This window comes from Cucurbita maxima, unplaced genomic scaffold (assembly GCF_002738345.1).
Source record: "Cucurbita maxima cultivar Rimu unplaced genomic scaffold, Cmax_1.0 Cma_Scf00002, whole genome shotgun sequence".
NCBI classification, from domain to species: domain Eukaryota; kingdom Viridiplantae; phylum Streptophyta; class Magnoliopsida; order Cucurbitales; family Cucurbitaceae; genus Cucurbita; species Cucurbita maxima.
Genome location: NW_019272018.1, coordinates 5,727,483 through 5,752,316, shown reverse-complemented (window position 1 = coordinate 5,752,316; position 24,834 = coordinate 5,727,483). Strand labels below are relative to the sequence as shown.

The 24,834-nt window shown below is 36.3% G+C and overlaps 5 protein-coding genes across 7 annotated transcripts in view; 1 reads left to right on the top strand and 4 right to left on the bottom strand.

Annotated features, from left to right (window-relative positions):
* Positions 1-271: 271 nt before the first annotated feature.
* LOC111498281 (uncharacterized GPI-anchored protein At4g28100-like) lies at positions 272-2,168 on the bottom strand. Its single transcript, XM_023149409.1, has 2 exons — positions 1,237-2,168; positions 272-764 (listed from the first exon to the last, which is right to left on the bottom strand). Exons 1-2 carry the CDS (start codon positions 1,900-1,902, stop codon positions 426-428), a joined length of 1,005 nt encoding a protein of 334 aa, XP_023005177.1. The 5' UTR covers positions 1,903-2,168; the 3' UTR covers positions 272-425.
* A 3,361-nt stretch (positions 2,169-5,529) lies between these two features.
* LOC111495589 (AT-hook motif nuclear-localized protein 16-like) lies at positions 5,530-6,599 on the bottom strand. Its single transcript, XM_023145697.1, has 2 exons — positions 6,161-6,599; positions 5,530-5,951 (listed from the first exon to the last, which is right to left on the bottom strand). The coding sequence occupies exons 1-2, from the start codon at positions 6,589-6,591 to the stop codon at positions 5,606-5,608; spliced, it is 777 nt and encodes a 258-aa protein (XP_023001465.1). The 5' UTR covers positions 6,592-6,599; the 3' UTR covers positions 5,530-5,605.
* A 1,015-nt stretch (positions 6,600-7,614) lies between these two features.
* Positions 7,615-11,696, top strand: LOC111495558 (pentatricopeptide repeat-containing protein At4g02750-like). The gene is made up of 2 exons (XM_023145654.1): positions 7,615-9,149; positions 10,041-11,696. The coding sequence occupies exons 1-2, from the start codon at positions 7,626-7,628 to the stop codon at positions 10,845-10,847; spliced, it is 2,331 nt and encodes a 776-aa protein (XP_023001422.1). The 5' UTR covers positions 7,615-7,625; the 3' UTR covers positions 10,848-11,696.
* A 168-nt stretch (positions 11,697-11,864) lies between these two features.
* LOC111495574 (mitogen-activated protein kinase 9-like) lies at positions 11,865-17,034 on the bottom strand. 3 transcript variants are annotated; one of them, XR_002720324.1, is made up of 12 exons: positions 16,316-17,034; positions 14,701-15,109; positions 14,492-14,619; positions 14,302-14,361; positions 13,825-13,974; positions 13,435-13,590; positions 13,216-13,353; positions 13,061-13,134; positions 12,871-12,972; positions 12,496-12,742; positions 12,153-12,366; positions 11,865-12,047 (listed from the first exon to the last, which is right to left on the bottom strand). XR_002720324.1 is itself a non-coding variant. In XM_023145678.1 (11 exons), exons 1-11 carry the CDS (start codon positions 16,733-16,735, stop codon positions 12,292-12,294), a joined length of 1,959 nt encoding a protein of 652 aa, XP_023001446.1. In that variant the 5' UTR covers positions 16,736-17,034; the 3' UTR covers positions 11,865-12,291. The 3 variants fall into 3 exon arrangements, 1 of the variants encoding a protein (XP_023001446.1); XR_002720325.1 differs by having other exon boundaries at positions 11,865-12,037; XM_023145678.1 differs by having other exon boundaries at positions 11,865-12,366.
* Positions 17,035-18,162: 1,128 nt separating this feature from the next.
* The window catches only part of LOC111495566 (golgin candidate 2-like), a 6,821-nt gene continuing 149 nt past the window's right edge, over positions 18,163-24,834 (bottom strand). Inside the window, exons 2-10 of the mRNA XM_023145666.1 lie at positions 23,453-24,559; positions 22,982-23,092; positions 22,773-22,832; positions 21,855-21,912; positions 21,471-21,523; positions 21,287-21,376; positions 21,080-21,205; positions 18,710-18,757; positions 18,163-18,619 (exon numbers count right to left, since the gene is read on the bottom strand). Of these exons, the coding sequence (XP_023001434.1) occupies positions 18,248-18,619; positions 18,710-18,757; positions 21,080-21,205; positions 21,287-21,376; positions 21,471-21,523; positions 21,855-21,912; positions 22,773-22,832; positions 22,982-23,092; positions 23,453-24,559 (2,025 nt within the window). The 3' untranslated portion in view covers positions 18,163-18,247. The remainder of the gene's footprint in view (positions 18,620-18,709; positions 18,758-21,079; positions 21,206-21,286; positions 21,377-21,470; positions 21,524-21,854; positions 21,913-22,772; positions 22,833-22,981; positions 23,093-23,452; positions 24,560-24,834) is intronic.

Genomic DNA, 24,834 nt, shown 5'->3' with positions numbered 1-24,834 from the left:
TCATACAAAACCATTCAAACTTCAGAAATGTAATAATAAAATATTGTTTTTATGTTGTAGAGAGACCAGAGAGAAAAAATAAGCCCTGAAAATATGCATGCTATCTTATCTTCATCTGTATAATGCCACCAAACAAAAGCCAGAAAATAATAGAACAATGGCCATCAAAGACAAAACAAATAGGCCCTCTCTGCACATGCAAATTTTCAAAAAATTTCACAAAAACCCCAATTTCAAGGACCTAGCAGCAATGAAAGTTACCCGGAGGGCATATCAGAAAAGAATTTGGCATTTTCCAATCAACACAGAGAACAAAGATCATTTCTGAACCCTTATGAATACAAAACAACAATCACAATGCACAAAAAAAAGGCAAAAAAGAAAAGGTCACAGTTACAAATATCTAAGTGAAATCACTTCTAACCTCATCGTGTAGATACCAACATGATCATATTGTACAACAAACCAGCCCAAACCAGGCCAAGATTCAGTGATGCCTGAATTGGAGTGGACACAGAACTGCCTGAGATCTCGGCCGAATCGACAGCCAGAGGCATTCCGTCGCTGTTGAGAGTACACGACTTAGGATCCGACCCGTCTTTGCTCATCATTTTAGCGCGAAGCACCGACGTAATGGTGTGGATATACCCCGTTCGGTTCTTGGCAAGAAGCCATGTTAGACCCATCAGCTGACACTCCTTGTGGTGCATCTTGGTGGTCCTGTTCTCTGGCTTGCTTGAATTCAAAGTTTCTTTGTTGTTGAGCTGCATTATGTTAGTGTCTCAATATCCAAATACATAATCATAGAAGTTTGGTGCATTAGTTCATTGTATTTCTATCAGTTGGAGCTGAATCTAATGAAACAACAATGATCTAGCTTCAAAACAACGTGAAGCAACTAAATGAGTTCAAAAATCAAGAACATCAAATGAATTCTCTTGTTCAATGATATGATCTGCAGATTTCACCACTCAAACAGAGAATGCCATATGTCATATAGGCTTGATTCTTATCAAGATCACGTGAGTTTGTCATGTTCTTCAGTAGAGTCACTACCAAGTGGCCCATTTCCAGTTATGATTTGATTTTTGTTATCCCTTTCAGATTATCCGTTCAATTTGAAACAAACCCAGCAAATTTCTCATCAAGATCAATGCAAAAGGTTAAGCAGATTATCAATCAGTTAATGACACTTAAAACTCAAACAAGCTCCAGTTCAATGAGAAAATTGCTCACCTGATAAAGGCTTTTCAAGCATTTTGAACAGCCACCAAGCCCTGGAAATCCATTGACATTACCGCTGCTCAAGCAATTTCTCTCCAATCTCTTCACATTTCTATCTCCTTCAAGAATCCCATTCTGGTTCACTGAAAACGCTTCAGGGCAGCTCAAAGGGTGTAATCTTATGCCGCAATAGCAATAAACCACATCACAAGTCTCATTAGGTTTCATTAGCTCGATTCCCCTTTGATTCAACGCTTGATCCAAGTTACTGACGCAAGTTTCGGAGTCATCCGGTAGAAGCGGCAGGTCATACGACGGCGCTGTGTGGCCAGCAGCTGCGCCGGGTCGTCCAGCTCTCTGCAATGCGGTAGCGGAGTAAGCAGCGTAGAGCCAAGCGGCCAAGACCGGACAGCAACGGCTGCGATGGAGCTCCCCGGAGACACCCCCTTTAGAAGGACCACAAGCAGTCTTAACCCCATGGAAGAGCTCATCAGGGAGGTCTAACGGGCAGCCCTGAACGTCGGATTGTTCAGGGAAGGCCGGAATAGTGGCTGGCGGCGACTGGTTGACCTGAAATGGACGGATTGTAAGTGGGTCTGGATGGGGAAGAGAGAAAAACGAGGGAAAAAGAGAGAAACCGAGGGAGAAGAGCAAAAAGATTCGTGGGATTGAAGACATTGGCGAAGAGAATGCGATTTAGGTAAAGAAATTGGGGAAGAATGAGTGAAGTCTAGCAATGGCGGAGGAATGGAGGGAAGATCGATTACTGGGTTAACGAAAAAGGAAGCAAAGGGAAGAAGAAGAAGAAGAAGAAAGCAGGGGGCGCAGAAAAGAAAAGGCGAAATGGAGGCTGACAGAGTTAGCGGCAATGAGAGAATTGGATACCAATTGCTTAATCCCTTTCTGTATCTCTTATAGTTTGAGATATAATTGATTGAGAGGCTAAGTCGTTTAGGGATAATTAAACAACCGAACTAAAGTGAAGACTTTTTTAAGTGTTTCTTTGACCACTAAAAAGCAAAAAAAATATATACATATATATATATATATATATCTGTCATGTATCAACCCAAGAAAGTAAGAAAAAACAACAAAAGCAAAAGGGCATCTCGGGTCGGGTTTTAGACATGTCTCTTCTACCACTAGTTTAGACGATGTATTAATATGATATTGTCCGTATTTAATTTTACAATTTTTTGAACTAGTTCAGTTGTGTCATCTCTAACAGGTATTAAACTCGATAGGGGATGAGATTCAGCTAGCACTAAAGCTTTAGTCTTAACGTCTTGACTACTATTGTGCATCGTTTCCTCAAGTTTCTCGTTTACCAACAATGGAGGAGCCGTCCCTAGCCCACGGGTCATAACGCACTCTTCCCACAACAAATCCACTTTAAAGTTGATTGATTCACTTAACCAATCGTTAGAATGTGTACGAAATACCATATGAGCCTATATATCTCTATAACACTTTTTGTCTAAATATTCAAATGAGACTGATTATCTAAAACGCACTAAAAAGTCATTCAAAACTTGATCTAAGAACGAAAGTTGGTTTGAACCATTATATATAAAAAAAAAATTAATTTAACTATTTCACCTTTTAAATTATATAAATTATTTTAACACTAGGAACTTTATAATTACTAATTATAATGTAATTTTATTTTTGGTTGCTCGCGTGGTAGTAAATGATGTCATACACAAATGGTGACATGGAAATACTTAACATTTATTACATATTTATAATACAATTTAATATTGTCACATGTTTTGTCAGTAATTAATAAATTTTGAAGTCATAAATTATCAAATTTAATTCCAATAATTATTTTTTTAATATATTCCAAAACATTTTGACCGTTCGATTGAATTTATCGATCACCGTTATAACTGAAAAAAATGGTAAATATTACATTTTTTTTTATATTAATTTTAAGGTATGGAATTGTTTTTAATAAATGAAGTAAAAAAAAAAGTAATTAGAATTGCGTGCATGATTTGCGGCTGAATATTAAAGCAATGAAAGCAACATCTCATTATTTCACTTCACATTCCCTTTAAATTCCCACCCACCATGAAAGCTCCATCTTTTTTTCCTTTTTTTTTTTTTTTTTTTTTTTTTTTTTTTTTTTTTTTTTTTTTTTTTTTTTTTTTTTTTTTTTTTTTTTTTTTTTTTTTTTTTTTTTTTTTTTTTTTTTTTTTTTTTTTTTTTTTTTTTTTTTTTTTTTTTTTTTTTTTTTTTTTTTTTTTTTTTTTTTTTTTTTTTTTTTTTTTTTTTTTTTTTTTTTTTTTTTTTTTTTTTTTTTTTTTTTTTTTTTGGGGCTTAAATCATATTGATTGCCCAAACCCCCAAATTATCCCATCTTTGATTGAAAAATCATAATCATAATATTCATTTTCCCCCCTTTTTCTTTTTGGATAAAGCTATAAATGGTAATTTTACCCCAACATAAATCTTTTACCGTTGGTAAATCAATTTAAGCTGAAACCTTTTTAACACTTCACTCGTGCTAAAATCAATATTCCAATTTTTTTAATTAATTTTTTTAAATATATATATATATATAATCTACCCTTACTATTCTTTTTTTATAAATAATTATTTAATATAGTTGGACTTCATATCCTTTATAATATCAATAGTATTAGTTTAGGCGTTAGAGTTTGTGGCTAGATTTGAGTATTTCATGATTGAGTTAAAAGCGTTTATGTAACTTATTTTTTATTATATTATATTTTAGCTAAATTAATAAAAATATCCTTAATTTTTTTAATATTTTAATAAAAAATATTCAAAGAAAAGATAAAAATTTATAAATTTTTACTGTGAATAGGGACGAAAACCATCCCTTAGACATTTATATTACTATATAATAAACAAAACACATTTGTGGAAGAAGATAACAAAATAATATTTGTAAAACTGATTATTTTAGAAAAGTAAATTCAAAGAAATGAAAACAAACTCATTGGATTGAAAATGAAGGTAAAAGTAACATATTTTTTTACCATTTTGGTATTTACCAAGCACGCCTCAGCGGTAAAAGGCTGCCTGCAACAGCACTACAGCAGAAAAAACACAGTAAAACACAAAATAAGAATAAACAGTTAGGGTTTAGACTGTGGAAAAGTAAAAGTTGCAGTTCAGAGGTAGAAGAAAGTCTACAACACTTTATTGGCAAAAGAGAACCCTTTCTGCCTTCCTCTTCCTCCACTACATATTTATTATTATTATTATTTAAATGTTAATAAATAAATAAATAAATAAATAAAAAGGCTGCTTTTTTATTCTTATTATTTTTTAATTTAAAAAACCATGATGGTAAAAATGAGGAAAAAAAAAAAAAGAAAAAAAGGTTTGAAATAGAGAAAAGGAAGATGGATTTGGTCCACCATTATCCTTATTTATCATTGCTATAGGGACTTTGGTTTGCTCCCACATTTGTCTCGACTAGTTGAATAGTATAACAATCTTTAGTTGGTTCGGATCGTTCCAAACTAAAATAAATAAATAAAATGGAATAAAGGAGGTAAAAATGTAACTTTATGTAAAGAAAAAAGAGAGCTTTCCTTATGCATTACATTTAACCTATGATTCTTGCTTTAATTTTCAATGATATTAGTTTGATGGCTGTCATATTTTTATATTAATTTGGAGGTATGGTGGAGAATAATTTTTATTTCTTCAATAAGTAATAACTTGGGCCAAGATTTTAGTGAATCTAATGAGTGTCAGACCTTAGTCTTACTTGGGGGCATGTGACTCTTGGAAATCTCATATTTTTATGTTATTTATTGAATATATAATCATATGTTATAACCCAATAATACCACCCTCAACCATATATGTATAATATTCCAAGTATCTAATAAGGTACGTACTTTATATTTATATTAATTATGTTATTTTTTATTCTATATTAAATTAAATATTTCTCCAAATAATATTGTACGAGTTTGTCTCCTTTATAGGATTAATGATACTATTTTTAAAAAACATGATTATATTATTATCATGTGATAGTCTACTTCTCATTTTAGTATGAGGATAGAAAATTTATTATTCTATGTTCAAATTATATACGTCGTAGATATCTCGAGATTCGAAAAATGTGTGGTAAATCGCCATAAATTTAATTTCTTGGTAACTTTCTTAAGACAAAAAAGGGATTATATCGTTTGTTGGGATGAGTTGAAATCGAAATAAGCTAATTCGTTCTGTTATTAGAATTGGAAAGATAATTTGTTGGAATGGCCACAAGAGGGTAAGCTTACAGAAACAGTATGAAACAAAACGTAAAAGTTCTTGTGAAATTACATATGTAATAACTTGGAACGACGTAGTTTTAAGTCTTTGACATGGCTCTACCTGCCGCCGTTCAAGAGTATAATTCCGCCGGAAGAGTGCTGTTGGTGATCAAGTTCTGTGGCGTTCCATACAGATCAGAAACATCAAGGTGGTGGTGGTGGCTTCGCCCATTTTGGCCGTAGTGTTGACTATGCATGGTGGCTGTCACTTCGTCGTCGTCAGATGGCAGGCGGTCAAATGTCGCGTTCATGAACGTCGCTGCCATGATCACAACGGGGCCGGAGGCAATGAGCGCGCCCACCACGACCCCACCTACCACCTGCCCTTGTGCGCCGGCCAAGTAAATTGTCAGACCGGTGATCCCCAACGGTGCTGGCGGTGGCAAGATCGATCCCAATAATGAAACGATCTCAAAGCTGTTAAAAACAAGATTAATTTATTTCTAATCAATCCATTTAAATTAATCTTTTAAGTTAATTTTGAGTTTAGTGTATGGTTAGAAATCACGACTCTACAAAATGATATGATATTGTCCACTTTGAGCTTGAGCTCTCGTGACCATGTATTATTTACAAACTCATGATCATTCCCTAAATTAGCTCACAACTAATAATTTAAAATTTACCGGCCATGAAGAGTGACAATGGTTCCCGAAGAAGCAGCTTGACGAAGTGTGACATTAACGACACAACCACTTCCACTAAGAATACAAACGCCACGCTGCTTCCTTCGAGCAAAGCTAGAGAGACTCTCATTAACATCGCAGCCAGAGCTAACCTCAATGGCATGAGCCCGGAGAGCATTAGCGCTATCTCGGGTAACAATAATGGGGGGTTTCGGCTTGTTCTTGGACCCAGCGGGGCGCCCGCGAGGTCGACGGAGAGCTTGATCGCTCTCCGCTGCCACCGAGATGGGCGGCACAGCCTTGGGAGAAAGAAGAGAAGAAGGATCAAAGCAAGGTCTTTGTTGGTGATTGGCATTATTGCCACATTTTTCAGGTTCGTGAACACCCATATCTTGATCACTTCCAGCCATTGCATGAACCTTTAAGAACATCCAATCTTTTTTTTTTGTTGAGTAAAGGGATCCCATGAACATATATGAAGGAAATTAGCAGAAAAAATAGTTCAAGGTTAGGAGGAGATTAAGTGAAACTAAACATAAAAAAACAATGTTAAGTTGTCTGAAGTATGCTTTGGTTTTCACTGCCTACCTCCCAACAGACTTTGTTCTTCATGTTAATTGTCTTACCTCCAAATATATTCATTTTCTAATCTACAACCCCAACCATATTGCCTCTTTTCAACCAAAATCTAAATTGATACTCAAAAGATAAGTTCAGCACGATAGATATCTTTACAGGACCAATGTGTTTGAGACTTGATTAAGAATCCTTGTCTCTCCTAGGTTGGAACCAACGTTACACCTGAAATTCGTCTTGTAGCAATATATGTCATACCTATATCTTGATGGTCTATAACTTATAGCTCAGTTGGGTTCAGTACTTGTTCAGACTAAAGTTAGTATAGAAAAAATCTCATTTCTAAATTTTTGGAATAGATCTCTCCACTTGCACCCTTGTTACATGGGCTAGTTTTGGTGCTATATGTCATGGTCATGCTTGTATAGGGCGTGTCGCGACTTCAAAATATACTAGAGAACCAAATAGTTATCAAACCTCCTTGACCAAATATTGTAATCGTTCTTGCCTATATATTTTTAATACAACTGACTTTCACAATATATTTTTTTAACTTGTTTGTAGTGATTTTTCTTACCCACATTTTTTACAACATTTTCTCTTAAAACGTGATTAGAGGCTTGACCATACGTCTTATTTATCTGCAAATTACGATTTGTTCATTGAATTAGAACAAAGTGTTGCACAATAATTATTTCGATCCTTAATGTGATACTAGACCTTTTGAAAATTTAAATTGGGAAAATTTGATTTATATTAATTAAAGAAAATATTTTAATCAATAATAATGAAGCAAATAGAAAGGGGCCTTTAGGTAAATTCACCTAATGTTATATTGCAGTCGAACAATTGAACTGAATCATTAGAAGCGTAATCAGCCGTCGAGCTAATGCAAGCGCGCGGGAATTGTCGTCTCAGCCTGCTTCGCGGCAGCTCTTCCCGATTGATTCAAACTGAATCCATCATCAACGAGCTTCGAGCCTGTTCAAATCCTTCTCCTTCGAAGAAAACATTGACCCAAAAACGCGAATCCAAAAACACCAACCCCGCAATTACCGATTCCGATATAGTAAAATGGAACAGGAAAATCACCGCCTACATGCGCAGTGGTCAATGCGAGTCCGCTTTAGGCGTTTTCAATGGCATGCCCCGTCGGAATACTGTCACCTACAACGCAATGATATCGGGTTATTTGAATAACAACAAGTTCGATCGTGCACGGTGGGTGTTTGAGAAAATGCCCCACAGAGATTTGATATCTTGGAATGTGATGCTTAGTGGGTATGTGAAGAATGGTAATCTTAGTGCGGCTCGGACTTTGTTTAATCAGATGCCTGAGAAGGATGTTGTTTCTTGGAATGCTATGTTGTCTGGGTATGCTCAGAATGGGTATGTGGAGGAGGCTAGGAAATTATTTGATGAAATGTCGGATAAGAATGAGATTTCATGGAATGGGTTGCTGGCGGCGTATGTTCAGAATGGGAGGATTGAGGAAGCTAGAAGGTTGTTTGATTCCAAAATGGATTGGGAGATTGTTTCTTGGAATTGTTTGATGGGTGGGTATGTGAGGAAAAAGAGGCTCGACGATGCGAGGATTCTTTTTGACCGTATGCCAGTTAGAGATAATATCTCTTGGAACATAATGATTACAGGTTATGCTCAGAATGGGCTGCTGTCAGAAGCTGGGAGATTATTTGAAGAGCTACCAATTAAAGATGTGTTTGCTTGGACGGCCATGGTATCTGGTTATGTGCAGAACGGAATGTTGGATGAAGCAAAGAGAATTTTTGAAGAAATGCCTGAAAAGAATGAAGTTTCATGGAATGCGATGATTGCAGGGTATGTGCAGAACCAGCAAATAGACAAGGCAAGGGAATTGTTTGATCAAATGCCTTCACGGAACATTAGTTCTTGGAATACTATGGTAACCGGGTATGCTCAGAGTGGCAATATTGATCAAGCCAGGATTCTGTTTGATGAGATGCCTCAACGTGACTGTATATCATGGGCAGCTATGATCGCCGGTTATGCCCAAAGCAGCCAGAGTGAAGAGGCCTTGCAGCTCTTTATTATGATGAAAAGAAATGGAGAAAGGTTAAATAGATCTGCGTTGACATGTGCGTTGATCTCGTGTGCAGAGATTGCGGCTTTCGAGTTAGGGAAACAGCTTCATGGACGGCTAATTAAGGCAGGATTCCAAACTGGGTATTATGTGGGAAATGCTCTTTTAGCCATGTATTGCAAATGTGGAAGTATAGAAGAGGCATTTGATATTTTTGAAGATATAACAGATAAGGATATTGTTTCCTGGAACACACTGATTGCAGGTTATGCTAGGCATGGATTTGGTAAAGAGGCTTTAGCTGTCTTTGAGACAATGAAGATGACAGTCAAGCCTGATGAAGTCACGCTGGTATGGAACTTCTCTAAAACTTCTATAAGTTTAATTTGATCTTCATGTTGTATGAATTAGAGCCACACTTAGCATGAATTTATTAATTTATTTTTGGGTATGAAAACAGAAAATAGGAATTAAAAAGGAACATAATAGGCATGCACGTAGCAATTTAGGTTAGGAATTTTTTAGAGGCTCTTGAAAGGTTGTGATTACCGATAAAATTTGACTTTGAAAGCTAAAGGCAGAAACTAAGTCAGGTCTAAGTGCAGCAACCTTTGAGATGATATGATATTGTCCACTTTGAGCATAACATCTCATGGCTTTGCTTTGAACTTCACCAAAAGGCCTCCTTATATCAATGGAGATATATTCCTTACTTATAAACCCATGATCATTCCCTAAATTAGCCAATGTGGTACCCCTCCTAACAATCCTCCCCTCGTACAAAGTACATTATAGAGTCTCCCCCAAGGCATATGGAGTCTCAAACAACCTTCCCTTAATCGAGGTCCGACTCCTTCTTTGGAGATGAGTACACACCCTTTGTTCGACATTTGAGTCATTTTTTACTACACCTTCGAGGCTCAGAACTTCTTTGTCGACATTTGAGGATTCTATTGACATTGTTAAGTTAAAGGCATGACTTTGATACCATGCTAGGAATCACGACTCTCCACCATGATATAATATTGTCTACTTTGAGCATAATATCTCATGGCTTTGCTTTGCGCTTCCCCAAAAAGCCTCATATCAATGGAGATGTCTTCTTTACTTATAAACCCATGATCATTCTATAAATTAGCCTACGTGGGACTCCTTCCCAACACATAAGAAGTTCCTTTTGTTCTCATCTTTCCAACTTTCTGAAATTTATCTAATTTCTACCTATTCTGTGGAACATTTTAGGTTGGTGTATTGTCTGCTTGCAGCCATACTGGCTTAGTAGATAAAGGCATGGAATATTTTAATTCAATGCATCAGAACTATGGTATAACAGCAAATTCAAAACACTACACTTGCATGATTGATCTACTTGGTCGAGCGGGTCGGCTGGATGAGGCTCTGAATTTAATGAAGAACATGCCCTTCAACCCAGATGCAGCAACTTGGGGTGCTTTACTCAGTGCAAGCCGAATTTATGGCAACACAGAATTAGGGGAGAAGGCTGCTGAGATAGTTTTTAAGATGGAGCCTGATAATTCAGGAATGTATGTTCTTCTCTCAAATTTATATGCAGCTTCAGGGAGATGGAGTGAGGTTAGGGAGATGAGAATGAAAATGAGAGACAAAGGAGTGAAGAAAGTGCCTGGATATAGTTGGGTTGAAGTACAAAGCAAGATTCATATATTCAGTGTTGGAGATTGTTCACACCCAGAAACAGATAGGATATATGCTTATTTGGAAGAGTTGGATCTAGAATTGAAGAAAGATGGGTATGTTTCTTCTACTAAATTGGTGTTACATGATGTGGAAGAGGAGGAGAAGGAAAACATGCTCAAGTATCATAGTGAAAAATTAGCTGTTGCATTTGGTATTCTGTCTATACCACCTGGGAGACCAATCCGAGTGATTAAAAACTTGCGGGTGTGTGAAGATTGTCACAATGCCATTAAACACATATCCAAGATTGCTAAAAGACGGATAATCTTGAGGGATTCTAATCGCTTTCACCACTTCAGTGAAGGTACATGTTCTTGTGGAGATTATTGGTGAAATTTCTTAGCAAATCCTTTTTGCCAATATGGTTATTCAACTAAGATAATTAAGAATTGAAGATCAGCAAATGATTAAACTGTGAACAATCTGGAAGGGCTTCAAAAGTTGGATGAACTTGGATCAGAGTTTTTTTGAAGATGCCTCAGGATGAGATTATTGCATGTCTTAAATACTTGTTCCACAAAGAAATATTGATACTGGTCATTGATATCGAATGCAGTGTCATGAGATCATTTTCAGAAATATTAGTGTAAAAAAACCATATTAGTTGGAGTTAAAATTACTGGAGAAGAAGGTTAGTGAATATTACGGAGAAAAGGACAACTGCTGTAATGGTATCACATTATGATACTGATACTGATACTGCTGCTATCGGAAGATACAACTTCTACTAGATTGTGCAGTACTTAGGATATTGGAGATTGTGTTCTACTAGATTGTGCAGTAATTAGGATATTGGAGATTGCGTTCTTTGCCGCGGACTCCACGACTTGGGTGGCTTGGGTACGTATGTAACGGACATGCGGCTATGGGCAATACACCTTAGACAAGCATTACTCTGGCACCTTACACCTCAACCCGCGTCGATAAACCAAAAAAACCAAAAAAGACTAGTTTTACTGGGAGGTTGTGAATTTCTTCAGCAATTATATTGGGGAACTACCTTGCGCCTACACTGCTCAACCTTATCTCGTTAGCAGAACTCAGAATTTGTTTTGAGAAGGGGATGGGGTTGCACATTACTTGGAATTAGTAATGCTTTTGGCGTGCCAAGTCTTCTGTAGGTTAATTTGATGTTCATTAAGGATTGTCTAACTGCATCATTTATTGATCTCATTTCTACAATTCTTTTGGCGTTGATTTGATGTTCATCAATGAATGACTGATTAAAGCAGAATACTTTGGTGAAGTTTCAATGATCGACTGATTACAAAGCTTATGTGTTCTTTTTCTTAAGAAAAAAAAGAAAAAAAGTGGTCATTTTTATCGAATTGAATATTTGAACGTAGCTAAAAGATTTCTGTCAATCAAACTTATGAATGAAGATACAATATTCATTTTCATCAGAGTTACAAGCCCGAGAAATAAAGGCAAGAGCCAAACAAGGATTTGTGATAGATACATAAATCCAACATGCCAGTTTGTTCTCCATCGTGGAATTCATGCTACAAGGGGTAGCAAGCAACCTGAAAGGCCCTTCAAAATACAAATAAATCAAAATTACATGGAACCATTTTTTTCTGTTCGTAGTGCAAAAAATTACACAGTAAGTTGGGCATGAAACCTAATGTTAGCATATACCTGATTTTTAAAGAAACTTCGCTACACTTTGCCTAATGTAGATGCATAGCCAACATAATCTTTGGGAAAAAATACACAAAACGAGCAGCCCCGCCGCCCTCTGTCATTCTCTCAAGGAAAATACAAGGGGTATGAAATATCAAGTATGCAAGGCCGAAACCTTCTGAGACAACCCGTCAATTGCCTCGTCGTTAACCTCCGTAATCGGTTCCTCCTGCCAATCAATGAAAACACGCATCAAAATTTGTAATGCTTTTTCCCTTTTCTTCTAAGAGAGAGGAGTCCCTCACGACTGATGAAACAAAATCATAAAGAACACAACACAGAACAAAGTCTATTATACCTCTAGTTCCTTTTTTGGTTTGACACCTATACATTTAGAGGCACTGATGCTGGCACTCTTCAACAAGCTACGAGCACTGTAATTTGGCTTGCTTTGTCCATTTTGTTCGTTACTGTTTGCATTTTCCGAACCATCACCTTGCTGCGACCTTGGGGGACTCTGAAGAGTTGAAGCAACATATACACCATTTCTTCCTTCTAAATCCTCGTGCTGTGCAGCCTCATCTTTGGGTGCACAAACCCTTTCCCTGTAAAAATGTAACACATGACACAATCATAACAGGACCAAAAAGATAGTAGCATGGATACATCCATACCAATTAAGAGATGTGAGGTTTTGTTTTCAAAAGAAGAAGATAAATATGTTTAATCTTACCTAGGCAATGAAGCATGCTGTCTTTGAAGTGGAGAACTTCTTTCACCCTTACCATAATGTTCCTCCAGATGCGCAAACTGGCGTTTGAAACGATCGACACCACTGAATATACGAAGGGAAAAAAGGGTCGTTAAAGAATGATAAGTCTTCACACATATTACAACTAATTCCCATGAAAATGGATTTTCACCTTGGGTACATGAAACTAGTTTGTTCTCCACTGCGGAGATATTCTTGCAGCATCTGAGGATGATACTCCAAGATCTGTTTATGTCAAACAAAAAGAAAAATGAAGTTAACGCGATAACTGGTTGAAGCATCGAGCATTTAGAATTGAGTGCACACCTCTCGATAAATTAATTCTCTAACATCATCTTTTGTCAACTTTCTTCTCTCAAATTCAAATTCAAGTTTTGAAATCGGTTGAGTTGATGGTTCGCGATCCACGTTCGCCAAACCATGAAAGTAAGGATCCGCTAATGCCTGGATACATCATCGAAAACATCATTAAAAATGAGTCACTTTATATGAAGAATAGACCTGGTAATCTTCAACTTTACTAACCTCTTCAGCTGTAGGACGGTCTTTGGGATCAAATGCAAGCAGGCGTTGAAGCAAGCAGAGAGCCAAGGGATCGGCATTGGGGAACTTTTGTGTGAGAGGAACAGGCTGCTTTCTCCTCATGTTACTAAGGTATCTTCTTGCCTTTTCATTTCGAATCTGTAAATATAATGGAAATACTTCTATGAGTAACATTCTAAAACGCATTCTCAAAAAGAGTTAAATTCTTCATGTTCTCTAATGTTTGGTGAACTTCTGAGCTGTTACTTTTATCATTACAGTTCATGGTTTTCAGAACTAAATTCAAGATAGAAAGTTGAAAAATTACAAAACCTTAAAAAACAAAGAAAGCAGAAAATGAAAATATGAGAACATTGAGATCTTATAGCATACCCTAGCAATGGACTCAGCCGAAGGCGTGCCAAGCACATCAGTCATCAGATCCAATTGGTGCACCACATTTTTCCCAGGAAACAGTGGCTTTCCAGTGAGCATTTCCGCAAATATGCATCCAATGCTCCAAATATCGATTGCAGGAGTGTACTGAAAAGGACCATAAAATTTGTTATGGCTTTGCTTATGCACCATATAGCTATACCAATTAAATCCCAATATCCTATCCAAATTACCCAAGGGACAATATTAGGCAACGACCAAATATTTCGTCCAACAATCCTCAGAAAACAGATACCCCTCTCCCTTCCAGCAAAACAAGCACACCCAAGAGAACCATAAAAGTCAGTAGCTGTTTAGAGTGAAGAGAATTGTTCATGCATCACGGTCAATTCTGAGTTTAAGAACATCAGATGGTCATATCACCCAACCTGCTCAACCCCAAGTATAAAGTAATCAGAGAGCAAAACAACTTACTTTTGAGAAAAAAGAGCCACAAAGTTCAGGAGCACGATACCACCGGGTCGCAACATAGTCCTTTAGAAAGAAGAAGATTAATCAGCAAAAATATGGCAAGCCTGACTCTTGGAAGACCAAGGAAATGGAAAATAACAAGAAAAAAAATTGAAGGAAAAAGAAAAGAAAGAGATCCCTCCATCAATCTTACAGTCCAGAAAATAGCAGATGGAGCATCGTTAAACGACACACGAGCAAGTCCAAAATCACATATTTTCAGTTTGCAGTCGGCATTAGCTAAAATGTTTTTGGGCTTTAAATCACGATGAAATACATTTGCTGGGAAAAGAAAAGGAAAAGTTATCAGTTAATTGGAAAAACAACAAAGAAGTTCATAGCAAATACTGGGAGACCAGCAACCTGTATGTATATATTTCAGACCACGAAGAAGCTGGTACAAGAAAAATTGATGGTGCTCAGGAGTGAGATCATCGTTGGCCTTGATTACTTGGTGGAGGTCAGATTCCATCAATTCAAAAACAACATAAATATCTCTGAATTCTCTCCGTGAAGGAGGAAGCATAATGTGCTTTATTTCTACTATATCTGGATGTCGAAGCAGCCGTAGGAGTTTAATTTCTCTTAATATTCTTGTGGCATCAGAAACATGCTCAAAAACATCATTAATTTTCTTGATTGCGACCTTCTCATCAGTATGTGTATCAATGGCAGAACCGACAACCCCGTAGCTTCCTTTACCAATTATTTCTTGAACCTGATATCTGCTGGCTTCTCCATACTCTGTGAAAAATTCTGTTTCCAATCCACCCTATAACAACATTCACAACGTGTTATAGGCAAAGCAAATATAGCAAAGTCAAAAGATTTTATACGAAGCTTATTGCTTCACATATGAAATGCTAAAATGTTAGAGAAAGAACTCGAGGATAAAGTTGCTCCAAGTCTCACAATTTCCAAGGTCCCAAATATAATAACAACTCCACAGTTCATTAGTGTGAGATCCGACATCGGTTAGGGAGGACAACAAAACATTATTTATAAGGGTGTGGAAACCTCTCTAGTAGACACGTTTTAAAAACCATGAGGAGAAGCCCGAAAGGGAAAGTCCAAAGAGGACAATATCTGTTAGCGGTAGGCTTGGGAAAGCCTAAAGAGGACAATATCTGTTAGCGGTAGGCTTGGGAAAGCCTAAAGAGGACAATATCTGTTAGCGGTAGGCTTGGGCTACTACAAGAATCCCTTAGAAGAAGTCCATTTCCTTACACCAGAATTATAAGAAATTGCTTTTCTAAGATGAAACAAAGATCTTTAGAAAAATATTGATTGAGAAAGAAAACATGGGCAAGGGAGTGTGGGACTCAAACGAGTCAAAGGGCTTATCCCTTAAAATATGGAAAGACAGCAGAAGGATACAAGAAGCAAGGACAGCTCAGTTGAAAACAAAGCAAAATACAAGACAACAGTGATGGGGACTTCAAATAATCCCAAGAACCCAGTTCAGATTTTAGACACCACAAACCATTTCTCGCTTCTTGCAAGAAGAAAGTTTCAATTGCGAAAGGTGGGGCACTTGCTTTGTTGGACAAGGTTCCTAATTTTTCAAATGCTGAAGAATCGTCTTCTTAAATTCAACAGTTCCACAATGTCAACTGTTGCCCTGCAGCCAATCAAGGCGATGGAATAGGAAAGGAAAGCCACGATTTCAACAAACAAAACCCTACGTCAAGAAAAAGAAACGAAAGGACAGTTTGCCGGAAGACAACGCTTCAAACAACAATTATTTCTCATTGCTCAATCTTTCCGGCATGTAAAACAAATCTCATGAATCCCCCCCGATAACGAAATGAACATACCAACAAAACATAAAGATCAAACAAGAAAAAGAACGGGGAAAATCAAATCCATTCATAATCTGAAGCAATTTCATATAGAAACATAGAAACAAAGACAGAGAGAGAAGAATCAAGGCAAACACAGATCTCCAGATCGAGAAAAAAGAAGCAGCAAGAAATACCTTCTTGTGGGAATCCATTAAAGCGGGAAGAGGAGGAGGAGGAGCTCTGAAATGATTGGTCCGCTTAGGAACTTTGATGAGCTTCAAGGCAGAGTAATCAAGGTCGTCGACACCATCGTCCTCCTCCTCAGTTAATCGCTTAAGAATGCCTTCTCCTCCGGGATGGGGTTGCTTCCGTAAACGTTTGCGTTTGGGGGGAAGAGTGGTCGATTGGGCGCGTAAATCGCTACTCAACAATTGGTTACCATTTTCGCCATTATCCACATAATCGAGCTTATTATTATATGGGTAATTGAGATTAGAATCAGAATCAGAATTACGTCCTAAATTAGAAGAAGAAGAGGAGGAGGAGGAGGAAGAGGAAGTAATGCGACGTTGAAACCAGCGACGAACACCATCTACGAGAGTTCCACTCCCCATAAAAAGAAGGAGAAGAGGATCAAAGAAACCGGGTTTGATTGAAATTACAGCCACTCGATTGAAGCTCCAGCATTGCAACGCCACGCTCCACGCTACAAAAATGCTTGATCTCTCTAAGATCTCGCTGGCTCTGCCATCTATGCAATTTCCATTTCCATTTCTAAAAATTCATCCGATTCCTTTGCTTCTTTGCCTTTATTCAATTATGATGGCTGTGGCCAAATCTCTGTGCAACTTGTACATCTCCACTCTCAATCCATACTCTTTTCTCAATTCTTTTTCGTCATTTTGTGAGGAATATCTTTTATTATTATTATTATTATTTTATTCTTCTAAATTCTGAAAATCAAATTCTCCGTTTTAACCCTTACAAATAGTTCATATTACTACTCATGATTTTCGTATTTTGTATGTTTTATTGTCACGTGACTATTTACATTGGAACTTAAGAAATTAAAAATAAGAGATAAAATAGATTGGACTGAAATAATTTTAATTTTAATTTTTTTTATTTTTTTTGCTAACTCAAATATAATTTAACCCATAAGACACGAAAATATTCTTTATAAGTTGAAAGTTCCAACCTCTAGCTCATATTTGTAATATTATATTCTATATTTGTAAATGGTTTTTTTTAAGTAAAATTAATATACACTACCATATTTCTAATTTGAGAAATGTAAATAAAATATTAAAAAATAATGAAAAATAGTTATTATATTAGAATAAATATTTAATAAGTATTTAATTCAATCAACTTAGATAGAAGATTTAAATATTTAACTTTTGGTTACGGTGAAGTTAAACCAAAAGTTAAACTGACTTAATAATATAATGTCTTAACCAATTGAGTTACGGTGAAGTTAGTAGTAAAAACTAAACTAAAACGAAAAATTAATTTGATACAATTCGGTTCACATTTTAGGGTTTTTATAGTTCATATTTGACATTTCACACGCACGATGTAATTTATTCAATTAAATAATTTTCGTCTCGGATAAAAAGAAACCCTTTGATTAAAAAGATTTGGGTTTTAAGCAGGAAAATTATGGGTTGGAAGAATTCTATAAAAATGATGAATTGATCGATTAGATAATGATAGGAGGAGGTTGTAAGACTTTTAACATAATATTTTAATTATAAAAAAATATTAAATATCTAATGAACATGATATGACATGCCTCATTATAAAGACTTTGCCTGTACATACAACCTCCTTCCCACCTGTGCTAATCTAATTTATCAATTAAACATCATAATTCACATGCCCCACACTTAATTAGTCATAATCACTCCTTTTCTATTTAATTAGATTAACAAAGACAGCTAAAATAAGATTAAAGAAAGACGAGCATGACATTCAATAAGAGTATCATTTTAGCTATTTTACATCCATAGTAAACAAAGAAATACAATTGAAAAAAAAGAAGATGTATATCAATAGTATATCTTATGAATGAGAGGCTTCAATATGTTTGTGGTATCAAGATATTAGATTTTTAAAAAGAAAAATCACATGTTTAAAGAGGCATTGATGTTGTCCAAAGAAATGACAGCACCAGACAGTGTCTCTGTGTCTACTTGAGAACGCGACATGAGAATATAAAGTACCCATAAGTGAAGGCATACAAGGTAAACTACTGACCATAATTTAGCTGCCGGATTTCTCCTTATAAACACCATGCCTGCTACATATATTGCATCCAGCTGCCGAATCAAGGATCCTAGGTGTTTCTTGCCCGAGTGGATCTTGTCCTCTAACATTGGTCTCAGTTTTGAACCTGAAAGTTCCCATTTTCCGGACTCCAAGTCCCTCGATAAGGTGCTCGAAATGTTGTTTGTATTCACCATGAATTTGTTTTCTTCTAGCTGCCTCATCACAGCCTGCAAGGCGCAAAAAGGATATTGACTACATGTTTAAGTTAACTAATGTTTTTTAGCCGATGTTAGAATGGCTTTAGAATGCCAAAGTACCTCAGTTCTGAAGAGAAGGGTTGCTTTCTCTGAAGACAGTGCCTCCACCTAATTCAAAAATCAAATTCCAACAGTGAGTTCTTAACACATGGGACCTCTTCCTGTTTAGAATGACAGGGTTTTGATGTAGGACAATAGATGAGAAGAAGAATGCAAGAGACCTCTAATGATTAACGAATATACATATGATCTCTACAAATAAGGATTAACAGTGATTCTTAAGCTGCCAACAAACAGCATAGTAGAGTCTTATTAAGAAACCTCTAACGAATATTAAAGAATAGACCAACATTATGATGAGAGTCGCTTCATTACAAAATGCAATATTCTGCAGATGTTTCCATAATGTGAGATCAGACATTAATTAATTGATCGTTCTAAATATCTGACTAAAATCTCTATCTTTTTCCATGGAGATGCAAAACATGGCTGAGTCAACAAATTTAATGTAGAGGAGAAAAATTATAAGCTTTGATGGGTATACGAGGACAACAGATTATCAGAAAGCAGAGTCATCAGTCATTTTACCCCAATTTCTTTTAGGTTTAGGAAGAAACGGCCAGGAAATAAAATTGTGCACGTTTTACTCTCATGTGCTTTGACTTTTGCAAGGAATTGTTACCGAGTTCTAGTGACTAGTGGCTTAGTTTCTTACTGTTAGGCGTTACATTCAACTTTCTACCTTTGCGGTAAACCTCAATAGTTAGGACTACACAACTATCCCGTCACTCTACATAGCGGTGCCAAAAGCCCCCCTTTCTTAGGCTTCTAAAGCCAAGTTCTCCGCTCCAGCAAGTTCAATTATTTACAAAGGTAGGGTGTAACGTGAGTTGTCACACAAATTAGCAGATGTGAAGTACATATTGTAACTCCATGCCAACAACCTAAATGTTAAATAATCTTTTCAAACAAGGCCAGAATCACTTCAAAACTCATTTCCATTCCCTATCTATTTAGAACTGACTGTGGACGTAGTTAGCGCTTCCTACTACACAGCCGATATGTTGGCAAATATAAAGATTGCATCATATGAAACACTGCTGAATCTTGGGGAGTCAAGTCAGAAAGGAATAAAAATACAGTTCAGCTGAAGAATCTTGGACCAGTTGGGATAGTTCAGTCCAATAGGAAGAATAGGGTACTATTAAGTGTACTCTCGAATTAATGTAGCTTTTAAAATAATTACTTTCTGTTGTGCTTTTACAAAAAACGGTTATCATATTAATCAGTTTAATCAAACGCTCAAAATGGTTGGAGTTGCTTCAAAATCACTTTCATGCCTTTCAAAATATTCTATGGGGGAGTTAGAATGGCCAAACTTCAAGCAGAAATAACAATTTTGTGAAAATAAGAGCGGCAGATAGCTCCATATCATGCAATAATGGGTTCCTTGAAGACATGAGTCATGCACACCATTTATGGCCACATTTAGAATTGTCCCATCTAACATACATAGCAATATGATGAAAAGAAATGTTCCAGAATTAGTCGTATCATGAAAATAAAAACAATGTTTTTGGAAATTTTTTTTGAACAAAGGGCTATGGCTGATGGTCTTTTATGATCATTTTCAATTAATGCCACCTAACGCAGTCATTGTATGTTCAGTGTTCTTGATATCTAGATTTCCAAGTTAAGTATGTATATATCTTAATATAAACCAACGCTTCAGTCATGCGATATAAACTTCAAGGAAGATGTGAAAAAAATGTTGTTCAAATTATTATAAGATGTTGCAATTCATGCCACATTAAAGAAGAATCAAGTTCCATTTGGGTGCTTTAATCAAGTTTCATTTGGGTGGAAGATAATCTAGAGTTATTGTATTTCATTAATGTATTTTAAGACTCTTTATTTATTTTAAGGTTACGTTTACATTGGGCTAATTATAGTCATAAAGTATAAAAGTTACTAACTCCTGAAATGTCTCTTGGAAGGTTTCTCAAAGTGTTCTTGCCTTGAGATATTTGATCAACAAGGTATCCGAATTTTATTTTTCCTTGGAGTGATTCCTTATCATTCGAGCTAAGTTTCTTTGCAATTCTATATAGTTTAGGTTGCATGTTTAGACTCATTCAAGCTTGACATAATCGATTTTCTTGTGGAGTGATTCGAATCTCAAACAAATGTTCTTGCCTTGAAATATTCGATCAACAATGTAATCCGAATCTTATTTCCCTTGTATTGATTCCTTATCATATTTTATGTTTCCTTATCATATCTTTTGTCGGTGATGTCAATATATTTTAAAAAATCTTTCATACCAAGTAGAGTTTCTACTGTAGAGAGATGGGGATAACATGGAACTCAATTCGTATAACTGGAAAACTGTAATTTATAATTTAAATGGAGAAACAATGGAAGACAGACCTGAGCTTGCTTCTGAATTAAATGGTCAGTCATCTGGCCAAGCCTTTTCTTGAGTTCAATTTCAACTTCAGTTGGTTCCTCCATCTCTCTTCTCATCAACTCTATGTTTTCTTCCAACTTCTCCCCCTGTAATTCACAAATAAGACAATAAGATTATTATTATGGAAAACTATTTTCTTTCCAATGCCTCAAGATACACATTTATACCTTCTCCTGCAGTTGGAGGACTTTATCAGTGATGAGAGAGAGCTCTGCCTCAAGAATCTCCAATTCAAATTCAATGCCTTTAAAAGGCAACTGCAACATTTGCAGTACAAGCTATCAGAAAAGGCAAATTACAAGAAAATGTTACAAAGACCACTGGTACATTCACAAGTAAATAAATTCTTACTGATTTTGTCGATGTTCCAGCTTGATGAGAGCTTGCAATCCTCCTCCTCAGTTCTACAACAAAGAAAGGTCTTTCAAGAACTATTAACATAAAACACTTACAATATTGACCATACCAATATTTCTATGATAATCAAAATTCTATACAAACATGCCCATGTGGATACTCAAGTCACATGCCAACTTCCATGTGGAGTTGGCATCAAAAAGACCGATAATTGCTGGAAACAATTTGAAGTCAAGGTTCATCAAGGACTCAAAATTAGCATCCATCTCTCAGGGCTTAATAATTCATGCAACAAGCTCTTTCTTCACAAAATCTGAAGAGGGTTTGTTCTCACATCAATAGTAAGACCAACCAGTTGGTCAGGAAGAAAAGTTGTACCTTCGTGAGTTGTTTCTTTCAGTTCAATCTGCTGTCGAAGTCCTGCAACCCGATTACCCTGATACAAGAAGATGAAACATAAAGCTTCAATGTTCTAATCCGCTAATTATTTGAAAGGTAAACTAGAGGCAAAAATATTGTATTTGCTCATAAGTATAAAGAAATGTTACAAAGTTCAAGCAAGAAAGGTAGACGTGGCTATTAAACATGAAATTGCAGAACAACTCTTCTGTAGTAGAATTTAGAAATACAAATCATAAGAATGTTGTTTTGCAGTCATCATTAGTCTTGAATGAGAAAAGGCCAAAAAGGGAAGTGTGCTCCCTGCCACGCTACTCTTACCGGAACGGTAACTGTGTAACTAACAACAATACCAGTTTGTGCATTAGTGGTCCAAGTGCAGTAGCCAGAAGTGGTTCAAAGATAAATAGAGCAAAACCTATGTTATTAAAACATTTTAATTGGATCACTTGGCACAATGTACTTCTTTAATTTTTTTAAAAAAAATCACCAAAGTAACCTCAAATCTGGGTACAAAGGCACAAAAATCAATCAAGATTCAATAGTGGCAAACACCATTGACTTGTAAATGCATTAACAATGACTTTTAATACTTCACATATGGAAGTTATTGATTGTAGCCTTTTTTCATCGATCTGTATATTGGTAAATAAATTAATTGAATAGTAATCAACTATTTTATACGCTAGATCATTATAAGAAATACAGCAAGTAGGATATTTTGATTTGGCTGTTAGATAAGGAGAGCCTACATATCTCAATTTTAATTGAAGGGTTACACGATAGGCTAGAGAACTTCAAATGAGATTCATGGCAAAAAGGCCTAACAAAAACGAAACTTAACATTTCTTCCAACACATAAATACAACCATATGCCCCTACCAACCCTCATCATACCTCTAACTCAAGATTCCATTGTACAGAAGCAAGGGTTCTCGCAAGATCAGCATTTTCAGTCTGCAAATCAGATATTACTTTAGTAATGATAAGAAAAAATGCTCTCGGATTATTCTTCAAAAAGGTGAAATATTTATTGCCAAAAACACTAGAAAAACCACATGGACAAAATGAACTTGGAAAACAGACATCTTTTATGGGTTGATTACCTCAAGCTTGGCCATTATTGCAAGGGCTTCTCTACGGGTTTCATTGTGCTTCTGCTTCTCAAGCTCAACAGCCTCCATTGTTTCCATCATAGATGTCTGCAGCTCTGAAGCCTGAATTTTAAAATTATATGAATATGCATTAAAAAATAAAATCGGCATTCCACGAGCCAGTATAGAGTACAAAATATTAAAAATGTATCTAACAGAGATTAAAAGCCTCAAGAAAGCTGCCTCATAAATGGGTAGCCTTTTCTACTAACTGCCTGTATGGCGGAAGGTAGGCAAAGAAACCAGAGGCCAATTTTTATTTAAAAGAAAAACCCTTTCGTAGCATCCTGGCTTTTTTCTTTTTTTTTTCCTTTGTTGGGTATAATAGAACTGTAATTTCAAAATTCACATTCAGCAGAATAACACACAAAATTGATGATCAAAATCATGCTAAAATTGACAATTTGAAACTACACAATTTACCTCTTCTGCTTGCTTTCTTGCTCGATCCTCCAGTATTTTTTCCAGGCTCTGCTTCTCACCCTCCAGTCTAGCAACCAAGTCTTCCTGTTCTTTGATAGCCTCCAAGGCTTTGGCAGCTGCTTTCTCAGCCAGAATTTTCTGCCTCCTCCTCCTTTTTTCTTCCCTCTCACGTTCAATTTCAGAATCAGAAGCTGAACCTGAGTCTGAATCTGAACCAGAACTCCCATCACTAGTTGAAGATCCTGTCCATTCTTTTCTTACATCATCAGATATAGAACTACGAGAAACTTCATCTGATTTATGCTTTCCAGAAACACCACTTCCTTGATGATTTTGCACAGCTTTCACAATGATTTTTGTATCAGATATCCTGTCAGCCTGACCTGTATCCGGCATTGTTTCTGAGGAATGACCATTTCGTATTGCTAGCACAGAATCCTTCAAAGAAAAACCCTTAGAATCAAAATTCCCACCACATTCTTTTTTCTCCACACTTTTTGCTTCAACTAAAATATTGTCACCAGCCTCTTTTTTATCTAGTTCTCGACCTTCAGAATGCATAATATTTTGGTCACTCTTCAGATCAACTCTTGTATCAGTCCTCAATGGAACTGAAACATTAGATTCTTCCACATCACTTGCCTTCCTATTTAATCTTTTGGTTTCCCCAACGGACTTGTTACTTATAGTGTTGTTCTGAGTTCTCTTGAAATCCATCGCCGACACAGTTGAACCTGCATTACTTGGTTTGCGACCGTCTCTCTTTGCACCACGAATTGAGGATGCACCATTACTGCGGGCTGCAGCCGAAGTTGAAGGTTGATTTGGTGTACCGAGCAGTTCAGTCCAGTCACTGTCCGTAAGTGTGGATGGTTTTGACGATGGCGAGGATTTTGGTGAGGCAGAAATCACATTATCCTGGTTTCTGCTTACATTCAAACTTAGATCACTACGAAATTTGCCATGATAATCTTTATCATCTTGGTTCTTCTTCTTGAGCTGATCCTTCAAAGGCAAAATATCTCCAGTTTTGCCAGTGGCTTCCAAATTACCCACAGATGGAGGCCTTTCGTCCTTCTTAAGCGACTCTGCCGCTTGCTGATCGATCTAAATCGTCCATTTCACACAAAAATAAAGAAAAATAACCTCAATAAACGAAACAAATCAAAACACACATTCACAAACAGACCAATTACACTGGCAATACAATAATGCGCAGCTCGATTCTCGAAAACCCAAAACACACACCTCATTTCGGATCTACAAATTTCGAAATAACGCGCAAGAAAGAGATAATCGAATTCCCACACAACCTCCCAGCCTAACTCTCAGAAATCAAACCATAATAAGAACAAAAAAAAAAAAAAAAAAAGAAAAACGGA